General features: G+C 39.1%; 2 protein-coding genes across 6 annotated transcripts; one reads left to right on the top strand and one right to left on the bottom strand.

Annotated features, from left to right (window-relative positions):
- The first annotated feature begins 142 nt into the window (after window positions 1-142).
- On the top strand, window positions 143-8,143 carry RBM48 (RNA binding motif protein 48). 5 transcript variants are annotated; one of them, XM_032402162.1, is made up of 5 exons: window positions 143-263; window positions 1,243-1,433; window positions 3,295-3,440; window positions 4,933-5,498; window positions 7,826-8,143. In XM_032402162.1, exons 1-5 carry the CDS (start codon window positions 153-155, stop codon window positions 7,910-7,912), a joined length of 1,101 nt encoding a protein of 366 aa, XP_032258053.1. In that variant the 5' UTR covers window positions 143-152; the 3' UTR covers window positions 7,913-8,143. The 5 variants fall into 5 exon arrangements, with proteins under 5 accessions (XP_032258053.1, XP_032258057.1, XP_032258054.1 ...); XM_032402163.1 differs by lacking the exon at window positions 143-263 and adding an exon at window positions 321-523; XM_032402165.1 differs by lacking the exon at window positions 143-263 and adding an exon at window positions 2,272-2,365 and having other exon boundaries at window positions 1,353-1,433.
- LOC116631044 (EF-hand calcium-binding domain-containing protein 1-like) lies at window positions 5,246-27,414 on the bottom strand. The gene is made up of 6 exons (XM_032402167.1): window positions 26,809-27,414; window positions 21,699-21,854; window positions 19,474-19,578; window positions 13,868-14,019; window positions 11,263-11,367; window positions 5,246-5,321 (listed from the first exon to the last, which is right to left on the bottom strand). The coding sequence occupies exons 1-6, from the start codon at window positions 26,825-26,827 to the stop codon at window positions 5,283-5,285; spliced, it is 576 nt and encodes a 191-aa protein (XP_032258058.1). The 5' UTR covers window positions 26,828-27,414; the 3' UTR covers window positions 5,246-5,282.

The raw sequence follows: 27,414 nt of genomic DNA, 5'->3' as shown, positions 1-27,414 counted from the left end.
TCACCGAAGACTCACTCACAGGAAACGATGCCCGACGCTGTCGATTCTCCAGCCAATCCCGGCACGCCTTGACCCATCTTCCTCTCTTATTGGGTGAACAGGAACGCGGCGAGCCGGATGTTGCCATTTTTGCAAGGGCCAAAATAGGCAAGATGGCGTCGAGCGGCGGGGAGCTTGGAGGCGTATTTGACCACCACGTCCAGAGGGCTGTATGCGACACGCGGGCCAAGTATCGGGAGGGGCGGCGGCCTCGTGCTGTCAAGGTAAAGTGATTTTGGTTTCATTCGCTATTCCTGATAGCTTTTTCTTAGCTCTAGCTCCACATGCCCAGTTTATGTAAATAGAGGCTTGAAGGGCTGCGGTCCTGTCCATCAGTCATTGGAGATGGGTATGAGAAACTGGTACTCAGTGACCAAAGATTCTCACGAACCCTTTGGTCAACTGCTATAACGTCAGCTCCGGAAGGACAGGGCTTTGTTTTAGTCATTGTATCTTCCGTGTTTACAGTAGTGCTCGGCGCATGGTAAGCACTCAGTGAATCTTTGTTCTCTCTCTCTAGTAACTTCTTCTGAGCCAACTTCTGCAAGATATGTCGACTGAAGATAGTCTGTGTTTTAATTAGAGGCCCTCACACGGAGGGGTGAATTTATTCTTTATTTTTTCTGCAGACCGGCTGAACGGAATGTTTCCTTTTCAGAGCTTTTAAGTTTTTAATTTTAATTCCAGTATAGTTAACATACAGTGTTATATTAGTTTCAGGTACAGTGTAATGATTCAGCAATTCTGTACATTACTTAGTGCTCAGCGTAAGTGTAGTCTTTAATCCCCAAAGCTTTTTTTTTTTTAATAGAAGATATGTCTTACAATTATCATATGGTTTCACTTATTTGTGGAACATAAGGAATAGCATGGAGGACATTAGGAGAAGGAAGGGAAAAACGAAGGGGGTGAAATCAGAGGGCAAGACAAACCATGAGAGACTATGGACTCCGGAAACAAACTGAGGGTTTTAGAGGGGAGGGAGGTGGGGCGATGGGTTAGCCCGGTGATGGGTATTAAGGAGGGCACGTATTACATGGAGCACTGGGTGTTATATGCAAACAATGAATCATGGAACACTACATCAAAAACTAATGATGTAATGTATGGTGACTAACATAACATAATAAAAAATTATTTTAAAAAAAGATATGCTTAGGTTTATTTGGAAAATACATTTTTATGTGTTTGCATTTCTTTTAGGTATATACAATCAATTTGGAATCTCGGTACTTGTTAATACAAGGAGTTCCTGCAGTGGGAGCAATGAAGGAATTAGTTGAGCGATTTGCTCTATATGGTGCAATTGAACAGTATAATCCTCTAGATGAATACCCAGCAGAAGACTTTACAGAAGTTTATCTTATTAAATTTATGAATTTACAAAGTGCAAGGTAATGTGCAGGTTAAGCATAAGTTTCATTTCCTCCATTCCCATTGCTATCACTTTGGTCCCAGTTGTCCCTCATTCATACCTGAATTACTCAATAACCTAACATGGCCCTATATTATTTTTATCTTACTCCAGTCTCAAATGTCATTCCCATGCTTAACAGCCTTTGGTCATGTATTGTGGTAGATTAAAAAATGGGTTTGGGGTAAGTTTTCGAACTCCACTGCTTACTAAAATCACGACTTTGGACAAGTTATTTAACCTCAATAAGCCTGTTTTTTCTTTTTCTTTTTTCTTTTTTTAAAGATTTTATTTATTTATTTGACAGAGAGAGACACAGCGAGAGATGGAACACAAGTAGGGAGAGTGGGAGAGGGAGAAGCAGGCCTCCTGCGGAGCAGGGAGCCCGATGCGGGGCTTGATCCCAGGACCCTGGGATCATGACCTGAGCCGAAGGCAGACGCTCAACAACTGAGCCACCCAGGGGCTCCCAAGCCTGTTTTTTCTATTCTATGAAATCTGTATGGTGAAAGGACCTATCTTGGGGGTTGTGTGGGGATGGTATGAGATAATCCATGTAAAGGGGCTAAATGTAGTGCTTCCTATGTTCAGAATGCAGTAAACATTAGCTACTGAAGTTCTTAATGTTATGCACCTTTGTGAATTGACCTAATCTTTTCCAGCTTTCTGTATAACAAATTCTCTGCTTCAATAAGGCTGAACCATGAAATGCCTTATCTAGTTTTATGTTGACCCCATGCTTGTCACTAATTTGATCCAAGACCCATCCTTCTTTGGCTATTACCATTCATATTTTCTTTTTCTCTCTTTTTTTTAAGATTTTATTTTTAAGTAATCTCTACACCCAACGTGGGGCTCCACCTTACAACCCCGAAATCAGGAATTGCATGGCCTACCGACTTAGCCAGCCAGGTGCCCCACCATTTATATTGTCTTTCTGTACTACAAATAGCACTTGCAGTCTGTCACTTGATTTTATGGGGTCATGTACTGTTCTCAGTTTGCTGTCATATGTAATCTCACTTTCCTTAACCAACTTGCCTGCCCCTCACAGGGCATATTTTCTAGAGCTTTTGCATCTCCCACAGCACGTAGTACAGTAGGCTGTGGAGTTCAACATCTCAGTTTGAATCACAAACTAGTGTGAGCATGTTATAAATCTCCCTAGGCCTCAGTGTCATCATATGGTTTTTATGAAATGTTAATTCACTTAGGGCACTACCTGGTGCGTGGTAAAATCTCAGTAAGTATTTTTATCTTTATCCCTGGGCACGAAAGTACTTAAGTATTTATTGTAGTATAAGGCCTGGCCACTTACATATATTTAATAAGTATTTGTTGAATATCATCTTCTAACTTTCTCATTGATTAATTATGTATTCAATATTTACTTAATTATTAAAGATTTTACGATTACAGTATTATTTTTATTAATTTTTATGTATGAATCCCTTTTAGTAAAAAGCTAAATTGGGTATGAGCTAACTCTTAAGGGCCATTTAACACAGAGAGATCTCTATTTCACGACCACAGATTGTGTACCTCAGGTTAACTGCTGGCTCCTAAGTTAATTAAAGGGAGTCTGGTTATGTGTGGATGACTTAGCTCAAAACCTGTTAGCACTGTAGCGAGAGTGGATGAAAGGCGCGAAGAGTGCGCACCACATCAGTAGAGTCAGTTCCATCCACAGGTAGAACATCTTAACTGCCAAACAATAGGATGTAGGTACACATAGCAAAACCTGAACTTTGCTCTTTAGATCAATGCATTGTATACTAGTTCAGCTTTTATCCTAAGTAAATCAGGATTAATAAACCATGCTATCATGTATTTCTGTTTAGGACAGCCAAGAGAAAAATGGATGAACAGAGTTTCTTTGGTGGATTGCTTCATGTGTGCTATGCTCCAGAATTTGAAACAGTTGAAGAAACTAGAAAAAAATTACAGGACAGAAAGGCTTATATAGCAAGAACTACTAAAAATAAAGGTATGGAAAGCCAGTTACTAAACACCTCCTATGTGTCAGGCACTCTGCTAGGTATATCATCATGGAGCTCCCAGTCTAGTGGGAAGAGAGGCAGATAAATGATCACAATATTCAGTAACTGTAAACTGCAGGATTCTGTGCAGCACTCTTAAGTAATCTGGGCTGGAAAGGGAGAGATGTTGGTTTGTGGAAGAGTTCCTACAGAATGAGAAAGGTGGCCACTGAGTTTTGAAGGATAAGTAGACATTACTCAGAAGGGGAGAGGAAGCGATGGGAAGGTAGGCCAAGTGGCATGAATAAATGAGCATCATGTGTTTGAAGGAACATGAATAGTACAGGATAACCACAACACAAGGGCTACACGTGAGAAATAAGACTAGAAAAGAGGACAGGAACTGAATCATGAAGGGCCTTGTATCCCATGCTAAGGAATTAAGGCTTGACCTAAAGGCAGTGAGAAACAATTATGATTTATTTGCAGACTAGTTACCAGCTGCCAATCTAAAACTGCTAAATTTGGAAAAATTCTACTTTTTACCAGCAGCTGGCCACGTGCCCCATATTCCCAGCTGAGTTTCCCTAGACACAAATTCCAGGTGCCTGGAATAGGGTCATGGGATCTGGTACAAGGATTGTAGGAACAGAGCACTCAGAATTGGACTAAAATAATGTACGTGGTCTGAAATCTGAATAATACTGGAGGCTCAGATTGTCAAACTTCTGCCCTTTAGTTGAAAGACAGAGTCAGTGTCCATATAGTTATTGACTATGACGATTTTATGACTGATTGGAGAAGGGTGTGTGGCAGAGGTGAAGAGAGAAATAAGGTGGGAAGACTTTTGGAAAACTTACCTGAAAATTTGGCAAGAGAGCTGTTGAGAGTCCCTCGTCATTAGTAGACATTGAACATTAACCTGTGGGATATGTGAATAGCTCCAGGAAAGCTTTTATGGTTGTATAACAAATAAAATAACAAAATATGGGTCCAGCATATTTGCCGCCTTTAAAAACTAACAAACACAAACTAAGCAGTATGATATATTCATATAGTAGAATACTCCAAAGCTGTGAGAAAAAAAAAGCATTTAATGTAATGACCTAGAAAAAAACCTCTAAGGTCTACAGTTAAGTGGAAAATGCAAAGGCACAGAGAAATGGATATTATGGGAGAAAAAGAGGAGTCGGTGGGAGGAGGAAAAGTAAGACATACTGGGCAGATAAATAAGAAAGTAGGGATTACTTATGGAGGAGTGGAAACCAGGCATATGGGGAGCAAAGAAAGCGAAGCTTGACACTAATAAACCCTTTATCCTTTTTAGCTTTTAAACACATGAAGGTATTGCCGGCTCAAGAAATAAATTTTTCAGGGTAGCATTTGTTAACATTTTAAAGTAATGTTTGTTCTTAAAATTACACATTTCTGAATGATGGAAACAATAAATGAACTATTTTTTTTTTCCTCTTCTCTCACCTTTTAAATTGTAATATAAAGATCATTACATGACAAAGAAGAAACTGGTTACAGAGCTTAAAGACACAAAAGATTTTAGACAGGACTTCCATTCAGGGACATCTGGATTTTGTGCAACCACGCACACTTCTACTGGCAACTCAGATCCTTGTCTTCCTTATTCTTGTGAATTGCCTTTATGTTATTTTTCCTCAAAATGTGCATGTTCATCAGGGGAGCATATGGACAGGGAATCAAACTTCTCTCAGGATGGTAGAAACCATGCTGAAACAGTGGAACATTGTATGTACAATGACTCTTCGCAGAAGATACAAATGAAACCTTTTAAAAATTCGTTGGCTTGCCCTGGTGCGCAGAAGGCTGTTACTTCTTCAGAGGCAGTGGACAGATTTATGCCTAGGACAACACAGCTGCAGGAGCGGAAAAGAAGAAGAGAAGATGACCGTAAAATTGGAACTTTTCTCGAAACGAGCACGAGTAGTAATGAGGTTATGATTGGGCCTCTGTTACCAGACATACCTAAAGTGGACATGCATGACGACTCGTTGAATACAACAGCGGATTTAATTCGGAATAAACTTCAAGAGGTAAGATCACTTTTAAAAAACCGTTTTAAGGGCGCCTAGGTGGCTCAGTCGCTTAAGCATCTGCCTTCGGCTCAGGTCATGATCCCAGGGTCCTGGGATCGAGCCCCGCATCAGACTCCTTGCTCAGCGGGGAGCCTGCTTCTCCCTCTCCCTGCCTATCTGCCTGCCTGCTTGTGATCTCTCTCTCTCTTTGTCAAATAAATAAAATCTTGAAAAACAAAAACAAAAACTGTTTTAAGAGACCGTTTGGTCATAGGACTAACAGCTAAATGGAGATTTGTGGCAACTAAAGTATTGTCATTAATTTTCTTCATTTTCAGTTTTTTGATTTTTTTTTTTAAAGATTTATTTATTTATTTATTTATTTGACAGAGAGAGAGACAGCAAGAGAGGGAACATAAGCAGGGGGAGTGAGAGAGGGAGAAGCAGGCTTCCCGCTGAGCAGGGAGCCTGATGTGGGGCTCGATCCCAGGACCCTGGGATCATGACCTGAGCCGAAGGCAGACGCTTAACGACTGAGCCACCCAGACGCCTCATTGATGTGTTTTTCTACAGTTCTCTGTTGAAGTAACTGAATCTAACAGAAATGTATGTGCTTTGATGTCATTAATCCTTGCTTTAAACAATGAACATAACATATTTTATATCATTCCAGATCTAAAATAAAAAGCAGTGGTTTTAGTCAGTGAGGTCAGCCTGTGAGAGTGGAGCCCAGGCCCTCCCTTTTTAAAGCTCTCCAGATGGTTCTATTATGAGCCAAAGTACAGAACTACTGTGTTGAAGGAAAATTATTACAACTTATTTCTCTCAAGTTCAAAGTTACTACAAATTACATCAAATTAAAATGCTTTTTGCTTCTTTGATAAAAATAGCCATAGAATAAGGTGAGATTTCTAAAGACTAGGCCCTAAGGTCTGCATTTCAAAATGTCAACTTCTTAAATAGATTACAGTTTCATTGTGCTACTTAAGTAGTAATTTCTTTACATGTTATTTATGTAATCATTTGCCATTTTCTAAGCACAAATGAAAGAAAGCTAACATTTGAATTAGCTTTTGAAAGATACCTTTTTATGGGGCAAGCCTTTCAGAAATCTAATTGAGGGAGAAAGACCATTCTCCTAAACTTTAACTCTGAGGTTCAGAAAGTGCTTTTCATGCAGTTGTATATGTATTTTACAGTGTGATGAAGGGAGTCTAAGGTGGCTTAATTTATGTGTTGTTTTGTTACCTGAAAATTATCTGATTAAGGGTGAGGGCTTATTTTATAATAATAAAAATCTGTGAACACAATTTCCATGCTTAAACCTCTTTAATTTTTTTAGTTTGTGCTGGCCCCCTTCCTTCCTTCAGATATAGTTGAACTGAGGCGTAGATGCAGATACATAGCTCTCTTAGCCAGAGCTGACTATATTTTCAAGAAAAAAGTTGTTAGGGGACGTCTAGGTGGCTCAGTCGGTTAGCGTCTGCCTTCAGCTCAGGTCCCAGGGTCCTGGAATTGAGTCCCGCATGGGGCTCCGTGCTCCGTGGGGAGCCTGCTTTTCCCTCTGCCTGCGCGCTTGCCCACACTCTCTCACTCTCACACGTGCTCTTTCTCTCTCTGACAAATAAATAAAAAAATCTCAGGGGAAAAGAAAAAAGTTGTTAGGTCCAAATCCTAGATAACGAAACAGTAGAACAACAAAATTGAGAAAAACTAACTACAACTTACTACAGTTTCTAATAATTGTGCATCTAAATGAAGACTGTCATACTCTGCTTTAACTCATTGTCCACTCTTTTTCTGATGGTGTGTTTGGTTTCCCTTCCCTAGGAAATTGAGTATTATATCATTTTCTGCTTATTTCTCCAAATTTCTCATCTCCCCCCTCAAGGCTCCATGTCTCTTAAATACATCAGATGTTATCAGTGTTTCGAGTTATGCAGAATCAGGATGTCTATCTGTATCCATCAGATAGCAAGTGACTTCAGATATATAAAGGATTGTTAACATAGAGTATGTATTTACATTTCTCTCTTCCAATTTTTTTTCTCCTAAATGGCTTTAGAAATTTTACTCTCGTCAGTGTTTGGACAGAAAACTTTGTGCCTAGATCGTAGGCTGTACCCTGAAATTGGGCTCACTCTGCCTCAAACGTGAGGGCAAGAATTGGACTACTAGATGTATATCCTACCTCTTCTTTTTATTTATTTATTATTATTATTTTTATTTTTTTATTTTTAGAATTTTTTTTTTATTAGTTATATCCTACCTCTTCTAATAGTTTAGTTTACTTATTCTTGTACTATAAAAGCTAATTTTGGTGGTTCTCTTTTTTTTAAAACTAGGTCATTTCATCTGTGCCAAAACCTCCAGAAGACAAGCTGGAAGATGTGCGTACAAGTCATCCATTAAAGCAAAGAAGAAGAATATAGACTGTCAGCAGCAAATTCTGTTTTTTACAGCACTCTTTGTTTTTTATTTTTAGCCTATCGTTTTAATTGTTGAAGAGATTCTACTGCTGGTATTTTTTAATGCCCTCCTCTTTGTAATAAATATCATTCAAGCTACTTACCTAATAAAATTTCATTTTTTAAAATTAGTTTATCATGGACAAAATACATGCCAGCCAAATATGTTCCTTAAAAAAAGAAAACTAAACTTTTCCAGGAGCTCTACTCAGTGACTTTGGTTACATCTTTTTGGCTAGAAGTGGGCTCATGGCCGTTGCTAAACTGGGGACGTCTGGCATTGTGAATGTTTATATTTCCAACTTCTGTGGATGAGGAAGCAAGAGAAAAGAGGGTTGTGAAAGGCTTATTCACAGTATTTGCCACAAGAACCAAGCTTGTTGGCTAACTTAAAAAATAAAATTAGGGGCGCCTGGGTGGCTCAGTCGTTAAGCGTCTGCCTTCAGCTCAGGTCATGGTCCCGGGATCCTGGGATCGAGCCCCGCATTGAGCTCCCTGCTAAGCGGGAAACCTGCTTCTCCCTCTGCCTGCCATTCCGCCTGCTTGTGTTCCCTCTCTCACTGTGTCTCTATCTGTCAAATAAATAAAATCTTTAAAAAAAAAATTAGTTTATCATTACTTATTATAGGTGTTATTTTGATCATACTTAATATTACAGAAACTGGGGATGCCTGGGCAGCTCAGGTCATGATCCCAGGGTCCTGGGATCAAGTCCCGCATCAGGCTCCCTGCTTCTCCTACCTGCCGCTGCTCCCTGCTTATGCTTTCTCTCTCTCTCTGACAAATAATAAAATCTTAAAAAATAGAAGTTACAGAAACTGTTCTTTTAATACTACTTTCCACATTGTAGTAGTTATATGTAAATGAACTGAAGCAAAGATAGAAACTTTACAATGCAAATGAAGATAAGCAGTCAGGATCTGTTTCTGATTTTAATATAAGTATTGAGTGATTCACATTCAAAAACTAGAAGTCAGGATGTGTCTGAATGCCAGGGCTTCAAAATCAATACAATTCTGTAAAGTAAAAAAGGTAAACTATTAGAACAAAGCTGAAATTAGAAGCCTACATTCTTCAGTTAACTTGTAAGAAGAATTTGCTTATCTATGGCAGAAATGAATCCGTATTTGTAAATGCTAGACTGCTAACCACTACTTTTAGCATACCCACATTGCTTTTCCTGTCAGTGAACCACATAATTGGAAATTGGAATAAGTATGTTCAGGCTGTTGCCATTTTTTTTTTTTTTTTACTGGTAAAAATAACTTGAGAAGGCCCATACCAAATGGTGGTCTGTTTTTCTTTTCACTCTATACCTAAAGACCTCTTGCCTATTGGATTGAATTTGAATATACCAGTTAGGAAGGTTCATCATCAGTTATGACCTACTGATACAAACTTGCTGGGATGGCTCCAAGTGGTGGATGGTTTTAAAAGAAAGTGCAGGCAGGGGGTTTGTGGCCTTACTTCCTTGTAAGGTAATTAGATATTTTTCTCCGCTGAACTGTAAAAGACACCTTAGAGACCCAAGCATAGAATTGGAAAGAGCAAGTTACTGTCTAGAACACGCTTCTCAGACATTAAGATGCTATGAATCTCTACCTCAGGGCCTTATTAAAACACAAAGTCTGATGGTAGTGGCCAGGAGCTGGAGGATGGTGGGAATGCAGAATTGTTTAAAGGTATAGAGTTTCAGTTTTGCAAGATGAAAAGAGTTCCGGAGACTGTACAACATTGTGAATGTACCTGAAGTTACTGAACTGTATGTTGTTGTTTTTTAAGATTTTATTTATTTATTTGACAGAGAGAGACACAGCGAGAGAGGGAACACAAGCAGGGGTAGTGGGAGAGAGAGAAGCAGGCTTCCCGCGGAGTAGGGAGCCCAATGTAGGGCTCGATCTCAGGACCGTGGGATCATGACCTGAGCAGAAGGCAGATGCTTAACGACTGAGCCATCCAGGTGCCCCCCGAACTGTAGGTTTATAATTAGTTAAGACAGTACATTTTATGTTAGATGTATTTTACCACAATTAAAAAAAATTCTCTGAGGGAGAATTTTTAAATTCTTAAAGGGAGGAGCTGCTCAATGGGTTCTGTGTTGTTGAATGGATTTCTGATCTTTTCAGGATCTTTTCAGTGACTGTGTGGAGGCTAGCATGCCTCCCCATCCCCACCAACATACACAGTATTTGACCACAATGACAGAAAGAAGAACCTTTGCTGTGTCAAGCATCAAAAGGAAGGAAGAAAGGAAGGAAGGCGAGGAAAGGGAGAGGGGAAGGAAAAAGAGGAAAGGGAAGGAAAAAGGAGAGGAAAGGAAAAAGGAAGGAAGAAAAGAAAGAAAAGATTCTGAGGCATTTGGTTTGGGGTGGGGCCTGAAATTTTACATTTCTCACAAGTTACTAGGTGATACCATTGCTGCTCATGCACAGACTACACTGAGTAGCAAGGCTCTGGATAACTGAGCTCCTGAATTCTGGGAGCAACTGAAGAACTGTTGGTGTTGCATCTGACCTAAGTAGTTACTCCATTCCAGTCCATTCTATACTGTTCCCCATCAGTCTCAAAATGAGAAGTCTGCCTTTCACACATTGCATTTTACTACATATTTCCAGGCAGAATTAAAATGTGGGAATAAACTACAATGGGACAAATTAGAGAAATGAGCTGAGATAGCTCAGGAGAGCTTAACATTATGCAATTTCATGCACAAAACTGCCATCCAAATTACTACAGAGAATAAAAGGTTTCTACAGGTTTACAAAGCAGTTGATCAAAGGAAGAATTAAAGGAAATATTAATGTGTCAAATCAATTATTAGGCTGGCTCTTCTGGCTCAGAAAACTTGTGTCAAATTCATCAATGAAAAACCTTCATGAGCACAAATACTATAAAGTACTTTAAATGTGTCCAAGATTTTTAAAACTTAATTATTCTCATTGTTTGACAACATTTGGGTTGAAAGAGACCAAGTTTTGTCCTAGCAGTTTATGGTGGGTACTTGCTGAATACACTGTTCAGTGTTCTATCCCTTAAGCAAACCAATATACCCTAGTTTTCTTTGGGAAAGTAACATTAACATAAAAGAAATCAGGAATTGTGTAAGCTAAAGAAGTTACAAGCTCAAAAAGTCTGTTGAATATAATAAATAGTCATTATTGTTGGGCCCCACATTAGGATGGAGCAAAGACCCTCATGTTTGCCTGAACTGCAGCAGTGGGCCAAAACCCCTACAGAGGTGAGTTGTCTAGCAAGTATTACTTTCTCATCCCTTATAATTTTCTCTTAACCAATTTGAACTGTTGGCACTGTACCTTTGCTTCTGGTAAACATGGTCCAAACACCTCCAACAAAAGTCTCTCTTCTTTTACTGCTTTTTCAAAGTCTGCAAAAGATATTTTGCCATCGTTGTCATAATCCTAGAGAGGAAGGTGATTTCTTGATAAATGATAGTTTTTAATTTTGCCTGGAAAATAACTCTTTGCCAAGGAAAATTATTAGTTACACTTCTGTGGACACTACTTACATAAATCAAAAGGTACTTTTTATCAAGGCTACTTATCTTATTCCTGTAAGTCTATTTGGAATACCTGGTATTCTGGGCTGAATGTTTGTGTCCCTCCTGCCTCCGAATTCACATGTTAAAGCCCCCAGTGTGATGATTTTGAAGGTGGGGTCTTTGGGAGGTAATTAGATTTGGATGTCTTGAAGGTGGAGCCCCCAAGATATAATTACTATCCATGTAAGTGGAGAGAGACCAGAGCTCCCTCTTTCTGCCACGTGAGGACACATTGAAGTGGTGGCTGTCTACAAGCCAGAAGAGAGCCCTCACCATGGAAGTGAATCAACTGGCACCTTATCTTGGATTTCCCAGTCTCAGGACTTTTTTAAATTTTATTTTTAAGTAATCTCTACACCCAACATGGGGCTTGAACTTACAACCCTGAGATCAAAAGTTGCATACTCTACCAATTGAGCCAGCCAGACGCACCCCCCCAACCCTGCAGTCTCAGGATTTTGAGAAATACATTCCCACTTAAGTCACCCAGTCTGGTATTTTGTTATAGCAGTCCAAGAGGACTAAGACACCTGAGTTACTTTAGATACATAAAATATAGCCCTGTCCCTAAAGGACTTGCACTCTAATTGGGGGAATAAGACAAAAAATTAGAGGACACATATTATTATATTGCTACTTTTGTGATAAAAACAGTGCCATAGGGCATAGATTTTCAAGTTTAATTTGTAGTAGTAGAACTTGTTCCTCAAAGGATCTCTGACTTGGGAGCCCATTATGTGAAAAGGATAAAAGTGAAGTTGCAAAAAAAAAAAAAAAAAAAAAAAAAAAGTGAAGTTGCTCAGGTAAGGAGCAAGGCACTGAGAGCAGTAACAGTTCAGGATGGGCTAGAATCATGAGAAGATGCTTGCAGACCACTGGGAGGTCTTTCAGGATGGTTGAGATGGCCTTTAGGTAGCCAGAGAGGTATGGGGAGGAAATGCAGACGAATGGCTCAACCTGAATTCTGACAATATGAGGGAGTGTAAGTCAGGAAGAAGACAGACCTGCCTGGAGTGTTAATGACAGGGACTATGGGAGATTAAACATAGGGAGACCATGTATGTAAATTATAAATGCCTTTACTTAATTGAATTTGAGTTTGATTTGATGGGCTCTTGTTTTTTCACTTCTGGGCATAACTAAATCAGGGTTGCTGAGAGTCTAACTTAGAGAAAGGTTTGAATAATTATCAGAAAAAATTCATTCCGTAATATTCCCTTTCAAAAAAGAAGGGAGTGGGTTTAGTACTGGGGAACATACTATCTCTCAAGAAGTCTACCCTCAGCCCTAGCAGCAGCTAGTGAGAGTATCTCTAATGGAAGAAGATATGCTAGAGTCTGTGTTAGGTGAATGTGAGACTCAGCAACCCCCATCATCTATTTCCTTCCTGATCCGCTGAAGAGTAATGGAGGTGAGCTGGGTCCAGGCTGCCTCAGAGTGACAAATTTTCACCGGTATCCAAGATAGGGTCATAGTAAGAAAAGGAGAGAAATTACTATGTTCACAATAAAGTGGTACTATTGGTTTCATTGAAAGAATTCTGCACCCCATTTTCTAGTGTGACCTTGGGTAAACCTATTTGTACTTCAGTTTTCTCATCTGTAAAATAGAGATCGTAATTTCTACTACATAGGGTTGTTTTAAGGTTAAAATCAGTTCATATATTAAAGTTCTGTGAAGGGCCTGGCATATAGTAAGTACTCTATAAGGGACAACTATTTCAATTATTATGTTATCTTGTTACTGTGTTTCGATGGATTGGAGGCTGAGGGTCATGAAGACAGATGAGAGTAGCACCCCATTTTACACAAATCAAATCTGCCGCACTACCACCCACACATTAATGAGGTTTTACGGATAGTAAAACATTTTAAACTAATTAACATTCATTTTGTGTGGTGATTCATTTACTTATTTATTTATTTTAACTTTTTTTTTTTTTAAGATTTTATTTATTTATTTGACAGAGAGAGACACAACGAGAGAGGGAACACAAGCAGGGGGAGTGGGAGAGGGAGAAGCAGGCTTCCCACTGAGCAGGGAGCCTGACGCGGGGCTCGATCCCAGGACCCTGGGATCACGACCCGAGCCCAAGGCAGACACTTAACGACTGAGCCACCCAGGCGCCCTGTGGTGATTCATTTAATCACCCAGCCATTCCATAAGTATTTACTGAGCACCCACTATCAGCCAGGCATTGTTCTAGGCAATGGATGGAGCAGAAAACAAACAGACACAAAAATCCCTTGCCCTCGTAAAGGTTGCTATCATTATAGAGGGAAATAAATCATTTCTTTGTCTTTAGCTTTCTCTAACATCTGCTTGATTGGATATAATAAGTTATAGGTTTTCATTCTTACCATTTTCTTCAGTGTTATATCTACCAACTCTTTTATTCCTTCATCAGTCTCTTCTTCAGATGATTGTTGGCATAGACTGTTCTTCAACATGTCAAATATCTCTTCTCGAGAAATGTAACCGTCACCATTCAAATAGTAAACTTCAAAACAGACTGTCCAAAGCACAAGAAATTTAAAGACTTGGATAAGAACAGTTAAAATATCACTAGTCTTCCCCTTAGTTATTTCAATATATAGTTTTTTAAAAGATAAAAACAATTTATACAGCCTATAATTATTGGTCCATATGATAGAGAGATTTTAAAATAAAGCACTCTTTATTATACTTCTTTCCACAGGATTAAATCCCCCCTTGGATGTGGATTTTGAAAGTGAGAGTTCAAAAATGTTATGAAACCTGAAACCATGAAATTCCTAGAAGACAACCTAGGAACAAAGCTCCTTGGCATGGGTCTTGGTAATGGTTTCATGGCTATGACACCAAAAGCACAAGCAACAAAATAAAAAATAAATAAATGGGACTATACCAAACTAAAAAGCTTCTGCACAGTAAAAGAAACCATCAACAAATGAAAAGACAACCTGTGGAATGGGAAAAAGTAGTTGCAAACCATATCAGATAAGGTGTTAACATCCAAAATATATTTTTTATTTTTTTATTTTTTTAACATATTCATTTTTTTATTATATTATGTTAATCACCATACATTACATCATTAGTTTTTGATGTAGTGATCCATGATTCATTATTTGCATGTAACACGCATATAACACGTATAACAGTGCTCCAATAACTCCTACAATTCAATAGCAAAAAACCCCAACCCAATTAAAAAGTGAGCGAAGGACCTCAATAGACATTTCTGCAAAGAAGATAAATGAAAAGTCAACAGGTACAAGAAAAGATGCTCAACATCACTAGTCATTAGGGAAATGGAAATTAAAACCGCAATGAGATATCGCCTCATGCCTGTGAGAAAGGCCATCATCAAAAAGAGAGCAAGAGAGAGAACAAATGCTAGTGTGGATGTGGAGGAAAGGGAACCCTAGTTTACTGCTGGTGGGATTATAAACCAGTGCAGCCATTCTGGAACATAGTACAGAGGATCCTCATAAAACTAAAAATAGAACTGCCCTATAATCCAGCAATTCTACTTCTGGGAATATATCCAAAGGTAATGAAAACACTAACTCAAAAAGATATCTGCACCCCCATGATCATAGCAGCACTATGTACAATAACCAAGGTTTGGAAACAATCTAAGTTTCTATCAATCAATGAATGGAAAAGGAAGTTGTGGTATATATATATTCATGTAATGGAATATTATTCAGCCATTTAAAAAATGAGGAAATCCTGTAATTTGTAACCACACAGATGGGCCTTGAAGGCAGTATCCTAAGTAAAATAATTAAGACAGGGAAAGACAATACTTTGTAATCTCCCTTATATGTGGAATCCGAAAAAACAAAAACCAAACCAAACCAAACCAAAGAAACAAAAAACCTGACAACAAACTCATAGAAAAAGAGATCAGCCTTGTGGTGACCAGAGGTGAGAGGGTTGAAGGAAGGGAAATTAGAGGAAGATGGTCAAAAGGTACAAACTTCCCATATAAGTTAAATAAGTACTAGGGAAGTAATGTACAACGTGATGACTAGAGCTAACAATGATGTATGATATAGAGAAAAGTTGTTCAGAGAGTGAATCCTGAGAGTTCAACTTGTCACAGGGAGAATTTTTCCTTTCTTGTCTTTTTTTCCTTTTTCTTGTCTTCTTATTGTATCTGTATGCGAAGACAGATGTTAGCTGAACCTGCTGTAGTAATCATTTCACAATATATGTAAATCGAACCAATCTGTATTGCCTTGAACTTATACAGTGATGGATGTCAATTATTTCTCAATAAAACCAGAAAAATAAAAGAATTTGGGGGAAAAAAGTGGTTGACAAAGATGCAGATTCCTGTTCATGTGTACCTAGATTGGAGAGGAAACAGTTACGGATTGGATATCAGAATGAACTTTGTAAGAAACATTTGATATTAAGTCTTCATAATTAAAAAACAAACAGAACTCCTCATTGAGACAGCACAAAGGAAGAGCCCAGATTCCTTGGTCGTAGCAGCTCAGGAAATGCTATTTTAAAATGTTCTCCAGGTGGGGGCGCCTGGGTGGCTCAGATGGTTAAGCATCTGCCTTCGGCTCGGGTCATGATCCCAGGGTCCTGGGATCGAGCCCCACATCCGGCTCCTGGCTCAGTGGGGAGCCTGCTTCTTTCTCTGCCTCTCCCCCTGCTCGTGCTCTCTCTCTCTCTCTCTCTGTATCCCTGTGTCTCGAGTGAAAAAAAAAAAACTTTAAAAAAAAAAGGCTATATCAGTGTTCTCCAGGTGAAACTGTATTTTAAAATGTTCCCTAGGTAAAACTGATATAGCCAGTTGAAACCATTCCTCAATCCATATTGGAGAATCAGTCCTATAGGTACTTTACAACTAACTGTATTTTAAAAAGCAGCTCATTGGAAATTTACATATCTAAGATGTCTTGGCATTTTGTGAAGTATATTTAAATATACTACATTATCCTAGTTGGTGACTTCTTGTTTCTGGTATACTTGAAATCAACGAGCTTAATTTAGGTACTTGAAACTATTTATAAACAAATAATATCTTCTGTATTCAAAGAGATATCATCAATTCCAACTTGTAAATATTAACAGTCTTTTTCCTCTTCTCTGTCCCCACTGTTATTTCCTAGATAACTTCAACAATCTCCTAAGAAACTCCCCTGCTTCCAACCAATATTTCATTATTTATTATAGTTGATTCACAGCTGTCCTCTTAGGGAGTGTTGGGGAGAGGAAACTGATCCTATTTGCTAAGACTCAACTTTAATGATATACGTTCAACTTACCTTATTAGCCCCACATCTCGATACCAATTTTCCCAACTCAACATGCTCAGTAAGACATCCATGCTTTTATTCATACTGTTCCTACTGTCTAGCATGGTTTTCTTTCTAGTTTTTTTCTGCTCAAGATTTACAAGAACCAACTGAAAGGCTAGTTATTCTGTGAAAGTGTCTTCTGATCTACAAGATCCACTAGAAAGAACTTTCTCATCACTCCCATATAGTATTTTGAAAATACATAGATTTCTAAGCAATCCCATTATATTGTGGTTATTAGTTTATATGTATTATGTGACCCAGAACTGAGCATCTCCTCTAGTAGAATGATTTCCTGGGTCTTAAGTAAAACACAAATAAAAGAAGAATTTTATAGACTTTGAAAAAATGTGATGAAACTGCAATAAAGGAGATATATAAAAATATTTTTAAAGTAAACTCTACATTCAATGTGGGGCTCAAACTCACAACCCAGAGATCAAGAGTTGCATGCTCTACTGACTGAGCCAGCCAGGTGCCCCTGGAGATAAATATTTAAACCTATGATTATTCAATACATATATACTCGTGTATACATACCTGTGTGTGTGTGTCTCAATATTATGATTCTCTTCTTAAATAGAGTATAAAAACTAAGTACAAACTTGATTACATAACTGACAAAGAACACTTGTCAATATATTTGGGTAGTGAGTCTGTCATCCCCTTGGAGCCTGCCTATTGCACTATCCAAAATGATCTCTGTCTCCCTGGAGAGTGACTTCCATGACTTCCAACCATTCATTCATGCCACAGATGACCTTCCTCAGGTGCTAAACATACAGTAGAGAAGGAGCTTTTCTGGAGTTTGTAATCTAGCTAAATGTTTTGGCAAAAGCAATAGAACCAGGTATAAAATTCCAGAGTATCAGATTAACTGTGCCTTTTTTGTTGAGGTACTTTAATCCATAGCACACATGCAGCACAATCCTATGAGAAGTAATATTTTCCCCAAGTTAACATATCCTGAAATGTATATGAAACATTTTTAGGAAAAGGGATTGGAGGAGGAAAATTCTTTGACAGTGTGATGCTATTCACTCATGTATAACAACACTTGGAGTCCCAGTCGTTTTCCCTATGTACCAGCACAAGAATTTACATCCATGAAAACTTAAGCTTTTCACTTCTCAGTGAGACTTTTGTATAAGAAAGCTGCAACAAACTTAAGTGGCAACTATATTTAAATGTTACCCCCGTGAAAAATTAGACTGGAGAAAAGCTAAGGGAAAAAAAAGCCCCAACACAGGGGCACCTGGCTGGCTCAGTGGAGCATGCGACTCTTGATCTCGGGGTTGTGAGTTCAAGCCCAACGTTGGGTGTAGAGATTACTTCAAAATAAAATCTTAAAAAAGAAAACCCACATAATGTTGTATGTCAATTTCACCGCCATAAAAATAATTAAGAAAAAATCCCCACAAAACAGAGAAACAATCATAAATACCAGAGAAAGTTGGTGGTTTTTAAAATTGTTGCTATTGTTTAAAAAATGTGTGTTTAATGTAGGGATCTTCTTTTCCACATCCCAAATCCAAATTCAAGTGGAAGAACAAGGGACAAAAATTTGCTTACTTACTCAGAACGCCACAGCCTTTTCTTAAGCAATTTGACACTTTAAGCAATTTTGACACTTTAAGCAATTGTTCCCTTGAAGAATGCCATTTAAAACTGTTCCTATTCTCTTTCCAGGTTCCTCACCCCAAAACCTGGCCCCAGAGGTATAAAACATAGAAAATATACATCACACCAATGGTACAGTGAAGTGAGGCCAGAGCTATTTATTTTTAGGCAAAATTGTGAATAGGGAAATTTTTGTCTTTGGAATTCCTAACATTCCTGTCCTGTAGGAAACTCCTGTAACCCTTCTCCCTGTGGGCCTGTGGGCATTCTTTGTCCTCAACCTTCTTCCCTCCCTTCACTCATCTACACAAATTCTAACACTAGAGTATTGATGTCTGATGGTTAATGTCCGTTTCATCTGGTTGTTTTTTTTTTTTTTTTAAGATTCTATCTATTTATTTGTCAGAGAGAGACACAGCAAGAGAGGGAACACAAGCAGGAGGAGTGGGAGAGGGAGAAGCAGGCTTCCCGCGGAGCAGGGAGCCCAATGTGGGGCTCGATCCCAGGACCCTGGGATCATGACCCGAGCCGAAGGCAGACGCCCAATGACTGAGCCACCCAGGCGCCCCTACGTTTCATCTTGTTTTGTGTCAATCCCTCACATATATTTTCTTTGATCAAGACACAAGGAACGGCCTCACTGTGACTTATGCACTGCCCTATATCAAGGTCCATTTCCTGCTGAGCCCAGAGGCAGCCATAAAAACCTTGGCCTTGTTGGCTGATTAGAGTTGGCATAAGCCCTGACCTTGACTTGCTGCTCTTGGCCTGGGCCTTAAGCCAAAGAGTGGTCCTGGTGACATTTAGGCATTATAGACCCAGTGAAGGAAGTGTTTGGGGTTCCTGGGTCTAGGGACTCTCCCATCAAACAGGCCACCCATTTCATGTTTTGATTTTTTTTAAAGCTGTCATGAACTATTTTTGAAAGGTTGCTATAGAGAACATGGATTTTGTATTTTTAAAAAATGTTTAAGCATTCACTAAATACAAAATTGACAATGTATATTAACTAAGTCAGTAATCACATATAGAAATCTTACACTTAAGCTTTTCTTCAAAAGTCCCTCGAAGAAACACTGATAATCCTTTAACCCACTCTTTCGCATTTATGCAGTTATCATTGTCTTTGTCAAATGCAAAAAATACTGAAAGAAAAATACCGTAGAAGCATATTGTAATTTACAACTATTTTATAATTCAAAAGTATACAGTATATATGAAAAGATTTTTAAAACTTTCCTCCAAAACAAAAACAAAAACAAAAAAACACACCGAAAAACTTTTCTCCCAAATTGAGGGGAAAAAAAGTTTTGGCACAGTCTTTCTTAAAAGTCAAAATTACTAGAAATATGTTTCCCCCAGATTTTTGTAGAAAGAAAAGAGTAATTCTCCTTCATGATCAATGATGAACTTCACTTGTGATGTTTTGTACAGTTACTATGAGCCAAGAAGAGCAACAGTGGAGCTAATCAAGGTGATGATAATTTTTATTTTAAAAAGAGTGGCAGGGGTGCTTGGGTGGCTAGTTGAGCAGCCAACTCTTGATTTTGGCTCAGGTCATGATCTCAGGGTCCTGGGATCGAGCCCTGAATCGGGTTCGTGCTCAGTGGGGAGTCTACTTGAGATTCTTTCTCTCTCCTCTCCCTCTGCTCCTCCCCCTGCTTATGCTCTGTCTCTTTCTCTCCCTCTAAAATAAATAATCTTTAAAAAATAAATAAATAAAAAGAGAGGCAAAGGGGGCACCTGGCTTAGGTCAGTTGGTAGAGCATGTGACTCTTGATCTTGGGGTCATGAATTTGAGCCCCACGTTGAATGTAGAGATTACTTTAAAAAATAATAATAATCGGGGCGCCTGGGTGGCTCAGTCGGTTAAGCGACTGCCTTCAGCTCGGGTCATGATCCCAGAGTCCTGGGATTGAGCCCTGCATCGGGCTCCCTGCTCAGCAGAGAGCCTGCTTCTCCCTCTCCCTCTGCCTGCCGCTCTGCCTACTTGTGCTCTCTCTCTCTCTCTGTCAAATAAATAAATAAAATCTTTAAAAGATAGTAATAATATAAATAAAATCCATTTAAAAAGAGTGGCAAAATTCTGTTCTAAACAGTCTGTATAAATACCTAAAGATAAATTACTAAAATAACATTATTTTTAAAATTACCAATGAAATCTTAATATCCTATAGAAAATAAAGTGTTATTGACTCTCTTAGGGGTGATGTTGATTATTTTGATTATGATTATGGTTTCAAGGTATACACCTACATCAAAACTTATCAAATTGAACACTAAAAATTTGTTAATGAAACTGGATCACATTAAATAATTTCCTATTTCAAATATAAGATCTTGTCTTTTATTTTTTTTAGTATAATGAGTAATTATCATTTTTTGTACTGACACAGTATTTTTAGGAGGAAAAAGAAGTCATTTAATAGTTTACATGTCTACAGCATATGAATCCAAAGACATCATGAATAAAAAGCCATATGCTTAACTTTAAAAAAAAATATTGCCAGCTTATTTAGTTCATTACTGGTTTATTTCTCAAAGTGGTACAACTATGAGATAAGAAATTCTGAGTTTTTATTAAAAACCATCCTCACAATCAAATCAACCTTTGTTTTATATTGGCAGTCTTACCACAATTCTTTCTAGCCTGGCTTTGAAAAATTCAAGGGGCGCCTGGGTGGCTCAATTGGCTGAGCATCCAACTCTTGATTTTTGGCTCAGGTCATGATCTGGGGGTTGTGGGATCAGCCCCCAAGCTCCTGGAGGGGCTCTGTGCTCAGCACAGAATCTGCTTGTCCCTTTCCCTTTCCTCTGCGCCCCCCCGGCTTGCACTCTCCCTCTAAATCAATCAATCAGTCTTTTATTTTTTATTTTTTAAAAAGATTTTATTTATTTATTTGACAGAGAGATAGCGAGAGCAGGAGCACAAGCAGGGGGAGTGGGAGAGGGAGAAGCAGTCTTCCCGCGGAGCAGGGAGCCCAATGCGCGGCTTGATCCCAGGACCCTGGGATCATGACCTGAGCTGAGGGCAGATGCTTAACGACTGAGCCACCCAGGCGCCTCTCAATCTATTTTTTTAAAAAAAATTCGGAATCTTTGATGACAACTGCATACATATATATATATATGTATATATATATATATATATAAATTTGCCATATATGAATTTGTCATTACAAATATATATTTGCCACATATTAATATATACACCATATATATTGCCATCTCAGCTTGGCTCATTTCAATTTCTTAAGACTCTTACCCCTATTCATTAGCATATCATCAGTCATTCCAAATATGCTGTGCAGGATCGCTCGAAAAGCATTACGATCTAGTCCAAAATTATTAAGTCTTACATTAGCTCTTTCCACCAAGCTGTGAAAAAGTCTTAGGAGACACTCTACTTCACTTTTTTTGACTGCAAAATAAAAATACGAATAAATACAGCTTAGACTTAGTCCTTGAGTACTCCAATCTAATAAAAAATATTTTACTAAGCAGCTCTTCTGTTCCTATGGTGCTAGATGCTCTAGCAATTAAAAAGTATGACATGACTTGTTACTTGAGGGCTTACCTTTCTGGGTGTCACCCAGAAGTCTCATAAGATAGTGTGTAAATGAAAAATTATGTAATATTAACACTCACCATTATAGACATGTAAAGAAAGAGAAATCAATGTGGGAAAGAGGAGTTGGGCCATTTTCATGGGAGCAGACTTTGAACAGAGACTTGAAGAATGCATAGCATTTATACAGGAAGGAATGTGTTGGGGCTAGTACAATAGAGAATTACAGGGAGAGAAAACATGGGTAAAGGAAAGAAGTAGAATTGCGGTTGGGTTTGAACATGCTTTATTGGGAGCACAGCAAGTTGAGAAGAGAAAAAACAAGATTGAAGACGATGGGCTAATGGCAGATGGCCTTGAAAGCCTAGTCAGAAAATTAACATTTACAGTTGACTTGAACCACATAGGTTCAAACTGCGGGTCCACTTAAATGTGATAAAAAAAAAAATAAACATAGTGCAGTACTGTAAATATATTTTCTCTTATGATTTTCTTTTTTTTTTGAGAGAGAGAATGGGGAGGGGTAGAGGGAGAGAACCTTAAGACTCCATGCCCAGTGCCCGATCTCACAACCCTGTGATCACGATCTGAAGTGAAATCAATAGTTGGAAGCTTAACTGACTGAGCCACCCAGGTGCCCCATTCTCTTAGGATCTTCTTAATAACATTTTCTTTTCTTTAGCTTACTTTAAGTATACAGTATATAATACATAAAATGTATGAGATATGTTAGTTGACTCTAAGTAAGTTCAGTAATAGGCTATTGGTAGTTAAGGTTTTGGGGAGTCAAACATGGATTTTTAACTGTGTGGGGTTGGTGCTTGTATCCTCCAGGTTGTTCAAGCATCAGCTGCATTTTACTGGAGCAGTGATTTTCTCATGGACCATCTTTGGACCATCTGTATGAGAGAATCAACCCCCCCTCCATTGTTTGTTTAATCCAGATTCCCATGTCTTGCCCCAGACCTACCAAGTCAGAATCACTAAGATCAGGCCCAGGAATTTGCTTTTATTTTTTATTTATTTTAAGAGTTTTATTTATTTGAGAGAGAGCACAAGTGGAGAGGATGGGCAGGGGAGAGCAGGCTCTCCACTGCACAGAGAGCCTGACACGGGGGTGATCCCAGGACCCCGGGACCATGACCTGAGCCGAAGGCAGATGCTTAATTGACTGAGCCACGCAGGTGCCCAGGAATTAGCTTTTAAACAAGAGGTGGGTTGACTCTTCTAGGCCCTAAGGGTTGAGAAGTGGTTTAGGAAAATTCATCTGGCAAAATTATATTTAAGGGGAAAACTGGAAGCATAGAAGCCAGGCTTGGAAGTGATAGGGCTTTGGTTAGGGAGGTGGAAATGAGGTCAGAAAGTGGGAAGGGGCTGGAGATGTTAATTTTCAAACAGAAATTTCCAATATTCATACACTCAGGTTTCACTCTAGACTTAGGAAAAGGGTATTTTTAAAGAAGTGCATGGATGATTCTAATGCATTGTCACGACTGAAAATTAAAGGATTAGATTTAGCAGGTTGGGGGTACTAAAGTGCCTGGATTCTACTTCCGTTTCTTACCTAAACAGCAGACTTAGACAAGTCATATAGCTTCTTTATGGCTCAGGGTCCTCACCTATGAAACTGGGTATTGTCCTAGATGATCTCTGAGATTCTTCCAGTTTCTAAAAGCCCAATTCTATGAATCAAAGATTATTTGAAAGAACCAGAAGAGTTAGGAAGGAAAGCTGGTTACTATTTCTTTTTTCTCCTCCAACCCCCTCCTCCTTTTTTTTTTACTTTTATAGGGTAAATTTTAGATGCTGTCTTTGAGATGATTTCATGTCACCCAACTGAAATCAATGACAACACATAGCACATATGCAGTTTACAACATTAGGGTTTCTACAATGGTCGGAATGATTTGGTTCTTAGGGGAATGGTTGACAAGTTTGAAGAATAAGCAATTACAAAGGTACCTACTAACACTGTTTTATGAACTGAATTAGATTCTCAGGCTCCACAGTGTAACTATAAGTCCTGAAATATGACATAAAGGTCATTTTTATCCATCCAATAGGCATTAATTAAGAGCCCCCTGCGAACCGGGCATTGAATACACCATGCTTCCTGCCCACCAAGTTGTTACACTTTGGCTAAGATATAAAAAAGTGCAACAAGGTATGACAAGCACTATGATTGATGGTGTTTGGCAGTGACCCAAAGGAAGGAATAATCAACTGGGGGAGGCAGTAGGAAATTAAAAGTCCCAAGGAGGTGTCACTTGAGCTAAGGCCTGCTAAAGATAAGCATTTGCCAGAGGAGACAGCTTGGAGTTATGTTCTGAGAGCTAGCTGCAGATGATTTGGTGGGGCTAGGTAGCAGACTTGACTTTACAGACAATGAGGAGTTTCTGAAAAATTTTGGCTGGCAAGTTAACAGGATCATATTTGCACTTAAGGGAGAACACTTTGGTAGTAGATTCTTGAAACTACCTTATGAATGGTGAGTTCAGAGGTGACAAGGTTGTCTTCCTAAAGACAATTTTAACAGTCCATCCCATCCCATTTGCTCTTTGTACAATGACTTTGATACTCCTCTGAGAGATGGAGTCTCTCCTTTACTTGAACCTAGGAGGGGGTAGGGTGTGTGTGTGTGTGGGTGTGTGTGTGTGTGTGACTGTTTCAATCAGTAGAGCTCAGTGGAAATGAGGCAATGTGACTTTTCAAGGCTAGGTCACAGAAGGGGATGCAGCTGCTCTGAGGACAAAAACTTGAAAAGCCTTCTTCTTTTTTTTGAATGTGAAGAAAAAGGAAGCTCAGGTGTGGATGCACTATATGGAGTGCAGAGTATGTTAGTGATTGTCTGAAAGTAGTCCTGCTCAATTCTGAGGGAGAGAATTATCAATGAGTGGAAATGTTAGCACGAACAACGTGAAAATGGATCCCTGAGGAAAGGGAGGTTTTGGGTCAGGAGCTGCTCTGAGTCGAATACTAACAAGTCATTCAACACAGCTATCAGGGATTTTAGGCACACTCTTTAGCAGGTAATAACTTTTTCTGGGTTTTATCCATGTAAGCTCACATTTCATTATACCTAAAGACCTTACTCATGAGGTCAAGGAACCATTGTAAAAGATATGTGAAAGATCATAGGTAATGAGAATGGTGAGGTGCTAGAGATTGGCCCATGTTATTTAACTTCATTTTGGAATAATTTTAGAGTCACGTAAGAGAAGCAATGATGATAGTTTGCATAAAATCTTCACTCTCTCCCTGTTAACACCTTACAGAACCATGGTACAGTTGTCAAAACAAATACACCAACATTGGCACATTAACCGAACTACGGATTTTACGTTTCCCACTAATGTCCCTTTTGGGGAGGTTCCAGAATCCAAGCCAGGATATACTTGGTTGTCATGTCTCTTCAAATCTGTTAGTTTTCAGCCTTTCATGACCTTGAGATTTTATTTTGCATAATGTTCCTCAATTTGTGTGTGCCTCATGTTTTTCTCATGATTAGACTGTGGCTAGGTGTTTTGGGGAAGAATACTAGAGATAAATTGCTGTTCTCACATGTCGGGGGGGATATATATTAACAAGGTTAACTGCTGATAACTTTGATCACTTGGTTTAGCTAATCTACAGGATTCTCCACTGCAGTTACTATTTTCCCTTTCCACAGTCTATTCTTTAGAAGCCAATTGCTCAAGTAAAATGGAATTCCACTTCTTGGGAAGGAGTATTGATACTATTATTTGGAGTTCTCCTGAAAGGACAAGGTCTTTTCCCATTTACTTACTCATTTATATCACTATGGGGGGGGGGGGTGCGGTCACATATACTTATTTTATAATAATTAATTTTCTTGGGGCACCTGGGTGGCTCAGTCGTTAAGCGTCTGCCTTCGGCTCAGGTCATGATCTCAGGGTCCTGGGATCAAGCCCCGCATTGGGCTCCCTGCTCCGCGGGAAGCCTGCTTCTCCCTCTCTCACTCCCCCTGCTTGTGTTCCCTCTCTCACTGTCTCTGTCAAATAAAGAAATAAAATCTTAAAAAAAAAAAAATTGTTAATTTTCTTGCTTAAATTATTCCAGTTTTGGCCATTAGGAGTTTGAGTCGGCTCTTGTATGTTTCACATAGCACAATCCATTGGCTTTTTCACCTCTTTGCTTCGTGGCCCTACTTGCCAGGTCAATCTCATATCACCCCTGGGTAAGATAACAGGAAATACATATATTGGTCCCTGCCCCTGGTTCCTGACACATAGCTCCCAAAACTCTTGGGATTTCCTAACTCATCTGAGCAGTAGGAGTATCTTTTGTTCAATTTAGTCATTGACCCTGGTTCTCAACACAAAGCTCCTAAATCCCTTGGAACATCAGGGGTGATAGGAATCTTTTGTTCTAATGAGTGACTGCTGGTGGCTCCTGGATGGGAGCGGGTCACCAGAAAGACCAAACCATTGATTGAAAGCCTGGAACTTTCAGCCCCACCCCCTATTCTGCAGAGGGGTTGGATATTGAGTTAATGATCTATGATGGCTATGTGATGAAACCTTTATGAAGACCCCCAAAGTAGTGTTTAGGGAGCTTCTGGGTTGGTGAACATATGATGGTCCTGGGAGAGAGAATGGAAGCTCCATGCCCTTTTCCACACACCTTGCCCTATGCATCTCCTCCACCTGGCTCTTCCTGATTACATCCTTTTGTAAGAAAACAGTAATCTATTAAGTAAACTGTTTTCCTCAGTTCTGTGAGCTGCTCTAGCAAATTAATTGGACCTCCAATTTATAACCAGTCAGTCAGAAGTGAAGATAACAACCTGGACTTGTGATGGGCATCTGAAGTGGGAGATAGTCTTGTGGAACTGAACTCAACCTATGAGATCTGATGCCATCTCAGGTGGTGTCAGGATTAAGAAATTGCTGGGATGTCACAGAAAATTGCTTGCTGGAAAAAACCACACAGTTGGAGACCAGAAGTGTCAGAAGTATAAGTGTGGTAGTAATGTCAGAGTAAAAGAGAAACACACAGGTGTAGCATAGGGTTTCCTTTACACTCCGTACAGCTACTTCTTCAAGGAATCCTGGTTCTTTTTATTGGAGACTGGTATTTAGACACCAAGGTCTAGGCACTGGGTGTGCTTGTTACTACCAGGGCATTAATATTTCTAAGCCCAATACATAATGGGGGAGGGTAGAATATTTCTAAGCCCTCTCGGCAGACATAGCTGGAAAATATGTATGTATACTAACCTATGTATGCATACATATTGGCCCATGTTATGTTTCACAAATAAAGTGAAATGCAAATACTGGACTACTGGGTCTATAGATGGTCCTGGGCTAAGTCCCAAAAGAGATGATCAATTGTATTAAAAAATTCATTGGGGTGCCTGGGTGGCTCAGTCGTTAAGCGACTGCCTTCA

The sequence above is a fragment of the Phoca vitulina genome, unplaced genomic scaffold (assembly GCF_004348235.1).
Source record: "Phoca vitulina isolate PV1807 unplaced genomic scaffold, GSC_HSeal_1.0 scaffold4, whole genome shotgun sequence".
Taxonomy (NCBI): domain Eukaryota; kingdom Metazoa; phylum Chordata; class Mammalia; order Carnivora; family Phocidae; genus Phoca; species Phoca vitulina.
This window is presented reverse-complemented; position numbering and strand designations above follow the sequence as displayed.